This window comes from Morone saxatilis, unplaced genomic scaffold (genome assembly GCF_004916995.1).
Source record: "Morone saxatilis isolate NCDOM2014 unplaced genomic scaffold, NCSU_SB_2.0 Contig12, whole genome shotgun sequence".
NCBI classification, from domain to species: domain Eukaryota; kingdom Metazoa; phylum Chordata; class Actinopteri; family Moronidae; genus Morone; species Morone saxatilis.
Genome location: NW_023339674.1, coordinates 7990164 through 7999306, shown reverse-complemented (window position 1 = coordinate 7999306; position 9143 = coordinate 7990164). Strand labels below are relative to the sequence as shown.

General features: G+C 39.4%; 1 protein-coding gene across 1 annotated transcript in view; it reads left to right on the top strand.

Annotated features, from left to right (window-relative positions):
* The window catches only part of mllt1a (MLLT1 super elongation complex subunit a), a 24950-nt gene that overhangs the window by 10595 nt on the left and 5212 nt on the right, over window positions 1-9143 (top strand). Inside the window, 7 exon segments of the mRNA XM_035653595.1 lie at window positions 599-681; window positions 1939-2082; window positions 3959-4084; window positions 6096-6446; window positions 6449-6760; window positions 7244-7334; window positions 7453-7564. Of these exon segments, the coding sequence (XP_035509488.1) occupies window positions 599-681; window positions 1939-2082; window positions 3959-4084; window positions 6096-6446; window positions 6449-6760; window positions 7244-7334; window positions 7453-7564 (1219 nt within the window).

Here is a 9143-nt window from a genome sequence, read left to right as displayed (position 1 = left end):
TGTCGAGTCTCTTCAGCTTCTTCTGCTCTGGGGCGTTTTTTTTTTAAATCTTATTGAACACTAAACAATGGTGTGATGATGTGACGTCACGAGCGGTTGTGGCGTTCGCTGCCTTCCTCTGCTGTTAGTGTGACAGCTCTACAGCGAAACACCGCGGGGCAGAAATGAATTCTACATAAGTTAAAATGATGAAAACAGAAATAAATAGAAGAGAGTGCTGAATCAAAACATGAAGGTGGTCCTAAGTGGTTACTTCTTATCACTATTCATCTTGTTAATTTATTAGATGTGTAACTGATTTGTGCTTGTGAACTGTTATTGTGACATATAATGCTGGTTTTAATTATAATTTATTAGTAAATAATCAATTTGTTGTTCATCACATTGAATTTATAGAAGTATATAGTTTGCTCAGACTGTAATTAGTTGTAATTAGTTCCTGATTTCATTTTGTGACTTTAAGGACTTTTATTTAGTTAATGGAATAGTTATTTGTCTCTTTCTGGGTAGCATATAAGGAACTACAAGCTACAACAAGCTACAACCCTGTGTTGTGAAATGACGATTATTCAATAATAATGTCTTTGTCTGTCTGCAGTATGCAAGGAGCCTCCTTACAAAGTGGAGGAGTCGGGCTACGCAGGCTTCCTCATGCCTATTGAGGTTTACTTCAAGAACAAGGTGAGATGAACTGGACAGTGATAGTAAACTGTAGGTTGTTCTCTGTGTCGTTACTGCATTTATTTGTGGGGGACAAAATATAAGTTTTTAGGAAATCACAGATAGCAGCGCGACAGTTCTTTAGGCTTTAATACAGTTTGTAAACACTTTTTTACATGTTGTGGGTGTTCAAATTATGAAATCACATTAAATTACAGTTAATGTGGTAATATAGTGATGTGCACTGAAATATTCAGACTGACAGAGCATAGACTTCCTTTACATGCACACAAAAAATTTGTGTTACTGTGGAAAAAACAGGTTTTTCCAGCAGAAATCTACCCGTGTTAACCAGGTTTAATTCCTTAACTTGGCAAAAGAAACTGGGTGTTCCTTTTACATGATCCTTCAGAAATCAGGTTATTGCCCAAAGCCTAGAATAATCAGATTACTTAAGTGCACGTATATTGTGTAAGTGCATGCAGTGATGGTTTGAACAGTCAGTCTAGTAACACTCACTCCAGTAAATCAGATAGTAGTTATTTTATGTCCAGTCAACCAATCAGAACGCATGCTTGTGTTAGTAAAACATTTCTTTTATAAGGAGATATTTCTCTCTGTAAGTGATAAAATAAATAAAAACGAGCACTCACTATTACACTGGCACCTTTAAGTCTCCATCAGCCTTTTAAATGAACGATGAAAAGACAGAAAGAACCACTTTACTCTCATTACAAGATCAGGACGACGCTTAAGAGGTCTGTACACATTAGTGTAGCAGCAGCTCTGGCAGTTCTTTATAATATTAAACCTCTGGACTGCACCCAAAATGTTACTTCCTCCTCTCATGTGCAATTAACTTGTACACAGTAGACAAATCTGTCAAGAAGATGAAGAAAATATTTAAAGGCAAGCAAGAGGAGTGTAAATATCAGCAGCTATTAATCCTTCTGCATGTACAAGAATACATTTTTGTTTATAAAATCTCTCAAGAAATGTCTTGATGCCTTTTCCTCGACTTTAATCGTCCACTTCTCTACAGCTTCTCTCAGGAATGTTAGTTGTTTCTTATCAGCGTTGCCAGCTCCAGCTCTGTCTGTCTATTTTATTGACTTCCAGGGCGGAAGTTAATTCATTCAAGCTTTTATCTTTTGTTGTGAAATAATGTCGGTATTGAGAGGCAACAGTTTGTGGGGCAGCGGTGCAGAAAGACAAACACAAATTAGTTTGTGTCACACGAGAGTTAAAACCATCGTTGTCCCTTTTGTCTTCCTTCAGGAGGAGCCAAAAAAGGTGTGTTTCAACTACGACCTATTCCTTAACCTGGAGGGCAACCCACCAGTCAACCACCTACGCTGTGAGAAGCTCACCTTCAACAACCCCACCAAAGAATTCAGGAGAAAGCTGATCAAAGCTGGAGGGGTGAGGCTGCCTGACACACTGGATGGTTGCCAGCTTGACTGGACTCAGAGCTAAATGAGTAACTATAGTGAAAAGCAGATACTATAGTCAACTATAGTGCTGTAATGGCAGCTACCACATGATGTATTTGACCATGAATTCTCATATAGAGTTGCAAAGTGGGAAGAGCTGCTTGTGTTTATCTCCCATTTCAAAACCCTAACCCTTCAAATCAATGCAGGATATCTGCAGGTCTCAAAGTCACTGATTTCATTTACCTCGAAAAGGCCTTAAGCGTCGTCAACAATTAACTTAAAGTTTGTATTTAATTATAACAAACTATAAATATGGTGTCGAACAATACCACTGGGATCACATTTAGAGGGATTTGATGAACAATATTCTGGTGGTAACTTATCAACATAATATTAGCCTGTAAATTACAAAGTAATTCTCTAAAGTCGTTAATGACTTTTTTTTTTTTTTTTTAACCAAAGTATGAATAAAACTTCTCTTCAAAGGACGACAACTCCTAACAGAGTGTTGGGTTTTCCTAACGTTGGTTGTCTTTGAAGAACGTCTGGTTTCCTTTTTCTTTCTCTGTGCAACATACAGCAGTAACAGGTCATCGATACACATTTTCCTATTAAGCTGCCGACACAGCTGGAGCGCGCAGCGAGCACGGACCACTGTTTACACAACGTTATTGCTCACATCGTTATCGTTACAGTTATTGTTCTTGGTGTGGACGGCCTTTAGAAGGTGTGACATATATATATATATATATATGTCAATCTTGTCTGCCGTAGATCGTAATGTTAGTTGTAAAATGTTTTTGTATCTGATTGTGAACTGTTGGGAGATATTAAATATTATACACATATAGCTATAACACTAAAAGTGGGATTGTTGCGACACAGGATTGTGCCTGTAGGAGGCTGTTTAATCCTCTCTGCTGCAGTTTCAGTCGTCACCGTCACCCACAACAAACACTGTCACTACTGCTGGCTACAGTATCAAGGACAATTATTGTCTCATAATTGGGAACTGTCAATTTCACCAACTAGAAATGAACTTGTTGTTTAATTTTAAATTGAATTGATCCATCTTTCCATGTATGATTCTTATTCATGTCCAGATCTGGTTAATTAAATTGATTATATCATTAGAAAGTGTTGTTATATACTGCTGTGTATAAGGTGATGTGTGGTATTAAAATCAGTTGACTTTAATTTGGGTCCTGCAGAAACCCTACTTCAAATAGAAAACATGGAATAATGTAACAATTAAACAAAAAGGTTTATGGTTAAACAAAAGGTTTATGGTTGTTTTAAAGAAATCATGTTTTATGTTTGGAAAACAGCTCAAAACGCCACAATACCCATGAAACTCAACCTCTGTTGCTTGTTAACCATTAAATTTGTGAACAAAATCTGTTGAATGACTGAATTTATCCAAAATTGATCCAGAATCTAAAAGTGAATTGAGATCCTCGTTTCAAACTGAAACGTTGTTAATAAGTGAGTACAAGTCGGGTTTCGCAACAGCATAATCTTTGGTTTAACTCACTGTTTGTAGCACTTTTACAAAATATTTGGTGATTGGGTGTTTCTTGAAATCCACCGTGGGAATTAAAGTTAACTTCTCCCGCCAAGTTTTTAAGTACACAGGCTTCAACCTTTAGTCTTTTCTGACTCAGTTGTTCATGTTTTGTGCTGATGATGAGTTTAATGATGATTCAAGTCATGGAAATCCTTCAACTATGAGTCATGTAACATTGTCGGAGTGTGACTTTGGCGTATGGAACGAGACGGCACATAAAATATCTCTTTGCTCTACAAAAGCCTGATTCTGTCTTCATGTAGAAACTTAATAATTCTTGTCTCTATAATTTCAGGTATTAGTGGTTCCAGAGGGGGCTGAAGCTGTGTCGAGGCCCAGTCCAGACTACCCAATGCTCCCCACCATCCCCCTCTCTGCCTTCTCAGACCCCAAGAAGACCAAGACCTCTCATGTGTCAAAGGTTGGTTAACTTGCCAATGAAAAATACCATCCTAGTTATCTCACCAGAACTGTCTTGGCTTGCTCGTCCATTTTGAAGTATTCAACTGGAAAGTGTCACAACTCCATTGATATTTCCAGTTCATTTTTATTGAAATTGTTTTGCCTTGCCCTTAACAAAATCATTAAGTCAGTCTTCAGAACAGGATGACTCAGGCTTCTAATCATTGTCAGCTGTTTTTTGAGCATCTGTATGCAGAATTACTCACCCAGCTTATCTGCCAGGAGAGGGGGACGTATCAGGGGGACGTATCAGGACAACACAGGAAACTGATGCCGTTATATTTTCCATTGTTGCCACTGTTTTGCTATCAACCTTTTTGAAAGACCAGTACAGTTGTAAGGCCTCCGTGCTTGACTCACATGTACTCGCCGGTTTGTCATCTGTAGCAATATTTAGAGCTTGATATAGTTTCTTTCTGTGTGGATAAAGTGTGTTATTCTACAGATTTTGGGTTATTTACAAAACGCCAAGACTCACATTTGTGACTAACTCCATGTTGTGTTAATGACAAATGCTTATATATCTATCTGTAAACCTTCCCCGCTTCATTTTAACATAGAAATACATGTTGCTTTAGTCCACATTATTGCTGTGGCATGAGTGGGCGTGTGTCGAGGCAGATAGAGGACTTGGTTTCATCCAGCTGTGTCCATCTGCTGACATAGAAAAAGTCGAGCCTCCTCTGAAGACGCACATAGCTATTCTCCTTTTTATTCACTGTGAATCTGTGACTGAATATAGTAAAGGCTTCTATGTACATGGTAGAACCTGTACGAAACCTATAAAACTGATAAGTGCATGAACAGTGTGCAAATACCATTCTCTACTTGTATCACTGCGTCAGAGAGCTTTGTTAAAAGCCAATCCTGTGGATGTGGTTACCGTACTAGGACTGCCCCGACTGAAGATTTTCCTAGTCGACTAGTGGTTGCAGGTTTAGGACATTAATTGAATTATTTAAATACATGTATATGTATATTTTATTAGCTGCTTGTTAAACAGAAAAAGCAATAGTTTGTTGGAACAACCAGTGAGGAGACTGAACGTCTAGTTCAGTAATTTAAACACAGTATAACATCAAGTCACGCTGTTCAAAACAGAGAAATAAATAACTTCCAGCTTCACAAAAACAAATCCTTGCAGACCGATCGATGCGATAGATGATATATAACCGTAACAGTAACTTCTAAATTAACTCGCTACAAACTCTCTCCAGGTCTGGTGCTCAGTCTCTTATGCTAGTCGTGTAAACAAACCTCCCCTTGACCTTCCAGCTCTCAGTCTGGGTTACAGTCAGCTAATAGGACCGCTAACTAGCTAATGACAACTAGTACTGTGTTACAAGATAAAAGGTCCGTGTTGATACTATTGACTATTTCTGCGACTATCTGACTGCTGCACTCAAAGTTATACTATAAATTTATATGTGTTCATTTAAGGAATTTTGGTACACACATTCATGTCCCCATTTCATCTGGTCAAAATACTTTATACATTTATGACCAAATACCTGCAAACTAATGACATTTCCTTCTGCCTCACATGTACTTTAGTGCTAATTAGCAAATGTTACCATTCTAACACACAAAACTAACATAGTGAATGCGATAAACATTATACCTGCTAAACATTAGCATGTTAACTTCGTTGTTGAAAGCATGGTAGCATGCAGACTTTAGCATTTAGCTGCAGCAAGTACAGCCTCACAGAGTTGCCAGCATGCCTGCAGACTCTTAGTTTTGTTATTGCAAAGAGAGGTTTTTCTGTTTGGAATTTCTTTTTTGACTAATTGCTGAAAAATTTGTTATTTTGGCCGACGTTCACACTGACCAAAGTGCTTAATTTCACATCTGGTTCACAGTAAATAATGTTACTACAGGCACAGAGTAGATTGGCCAGACACAGACATGGTCTTTTGGCTGAGGGCTGTAAGAGTACACTGTGAATGAATTGTTGTTTGCTCTCTCAGGAACCCAGCAAAGAAGGAAGTGGTGGCAGCAGTAAAGGACCCAAACCACACAAGCTGACCAAGGAGCACCGTGAACGGCCTCGAAAAGACTCTGAGAGCAAAGCCACGTCGAAAGGAGACAACGACAGAGACGGAAGCAGCAAGAGTGGCCGCGATGCTTCCTCTTCCTCATCCTCATCTTCAAAAAAGCCGTCAGAGATCAAAGTGAAAGATGAAGTAAAGGTCCTACCTAAGGCTGCTTTCAAGGAGCCTAAACTCACCCTGAAGGAGTCAAAGATGGAGGGTATGTCCCCTAAAGGAGGGGGGGCTGGGAGTGGAGGGGGTTGGATGGGAGAAGGAAGGCGAAGGGCGTACCGGGGCCTGCAGAGTCCAAAGCCCCTGGGAAACGACCTTCCAACGTTGAGTCTCCCAAACCCAGCACTAAGAAGCAGAAGAAGGGCAGCTCGGAGGGGCCGAAGGTGCCGCCCACCGGGGCCTTCGCAGGAACTTCTCCCCGTGTCTCCTCCTCGTCTGCGGCCAGCCAGCCCTACGCAGAAAAGAAACCTCCCAAGGAAAAAGGTCGCTGGCCCAAAGGGAAAAATGACACACAGGAGCCGAAGGAGCCCAAGAAACTTCCAGAGTCGGAAGAGTCGAATTCAGAAGACGAAGCATCATCAAAGTCAGAGGTACGTCTGCGTCAGAGGAGCTGTGAGGCTACGTTTTTCAGACTTTCTGGGAAGTGAAAAGGATAATTTTAGGAAAAAGATTGTCATTGTTATGATCTTTACATTTCTACAACTAACCATTATATAGATTACTTAATCTGCTCATTATTTTCTCGTTTTATTGATCTTTAAAAATGTCAGAAAATGCCTGTTACACTTTCCTAAAGGTAATCGTTCTCGCTTTGTTACAGTCCACAAAACAATATTCAGTTCAAAAGCAACAAAGCCTCACAAATGAGAAACACTTGGTATTTTTGTTTGAAAGATTATTTGATCAATTCATTTCATCAAAATATTTTCTATCAGCTGATTAATCAATTAATCGACTGAATCTTTTCAGCTCCATTTTCACGCTGCACCTGCTTATCTGTAGTTTTATCCATTTGTAACACAACTGCATTTATAGAGAAACATGAACTTGCCTTTTTATTTTGTCTCCTACAGCAGTCGGCTCCTTCAAGTGCTTCCAACTCCAGTTCGAGCTCTGACTCAAGTTCAGATTCAGACTTTGAGCCTGGACAGAAACAAGGGCAAGGTGCGTTTCTTTTAATGTAACTAATATGTAATGTGAACATGTTCAAAGTTTTCTAGAGTTATAGGGTTGAGGTCAGTAATATTATAGCTGGTGTGACCTTGTCCTCCTCCTCTCCCAGGCCCCCTTCGATCCATGGTGGAGGAGATCCAGTCAGAAGAGTCGGATGATGACGACAGCAGCTCAGAGGAGGAGACACCCATCAAGACAAACCCCCCCAATCGCGACTCTCGGTCAGTGTTTTGCTTTACATCTTTGGCCATCAGTCACAAACGGATTGCACTGCAAGACAAGTTCACAGATGGATTATGTAATGCTACTGCTAAAACACACTTTGCTTTACTCACTTTGCATGTTGCACTTTTCCACGCTCTTCTGTTTTGAGTTTTTTTTTTGCATAGTGCCGGCGTTATTCCGAGTTCACGGTACACGATTTTTAGCCTTAGTTTGCCAGTCGCCGACAGTTTTGGGAGACAGCTGCTCCCAGATCAAAGCTCACTTCCATTAGGTTGGTTGCTATATGTTATACTGTTCAAAGACACCGTTGACTGAAAAATATCTATATAATACATAGTTATGTCAGATGCAACAAGCTACAGGACAGGAAGCAGCAAACCAGGGTTGTTACTGAAACATAAATCATCAAATACCGTCACACACGCACATTAGACGGGGAATTAACAGTGTTATGAGTCTGTGTTCAATCCGCTGTGTATCTGATTCACCAACCAGCACTCATTTTAATGTTAAGCAGTCGTCTCCTACTGAAAGAGCACAGCTACACTGGAGGCTGAGTGAGTTGAGGCAGCAAAATGTAAAGACTATCGACAAATGATGCACTTTAGCTTGTGTTTCTAGAGTCGTGTGTTTTTGGAATTGGTAAAATGTAAAATTCCTTAAAGGGAGTTTGGTGCAGAGAGCTTTTAGTTTAATTCACACTGCTAATATGTATATTTTTGTTATGTTTTGTCACCATTACAGACATTGTTAAGGTTGTCTGATGTTGACTGCTGTTATTTATTAGATTAATGCTTTAATAATGTGTGTTTGATTACTGACGCTGGCTGATCAGGTTAATTATCAGCTTATTGTACTCTGTTTCTAACGGCAGTATTTTCTAAATGGTTGCGCCTTTGTGCGTGTTTTTAACTACTTTACCAGGGTTGTTTTGCTTTATTCATGTGCTACAAACATGAGAGTGAGGCAGATGGATGATCTGAATCTTCAGCCAAGTTTCCCTCCAAATTAAAGGCACATTTTAAATTAATTTCCACTACTTTTTATGCAAACTTTAGGAGCACATCGTGATAAACAGCTGGTGGCTCCAATTCTCCAGTCGGGTGCCGTTAACCATTGAAGAAGAGGAAAGCGCCACAAGATGACATAATTAAGAGAATCAGTCAAACCTCAAGCGATTTGAAAACGATGTGGGGGGAAAAAATGATGAAAATGTGGCATTTATGTTTGTTTCATGTTTCCATTTGAGCTGATGTTTCCGTCGGCTGTTTTCGTCTCTTCAGGGGAAATTTAAGTCACATGCATCACGATTTATAATCCGTCTGTTTACATTGCGCTTTTCTTTTGCTTTTATCAATGAAATCAGTCATTGGTATCATATCAGATTTTAGCGTCATCTCGTACAGTGTGACATGTAGTGAACTTTTATTCTTTTTTTTTTTTTTAGGTTCCTTTACTTTCTGTCCCGACCTCCTCTCCAGTTTTGTCTCTCTTCTCAATATTGTACACTTCTTTTTGGTTTTTAACTTTTAATCTGTTGCTTCTTTCACCAAATGATTACAGGCAATTTCAACC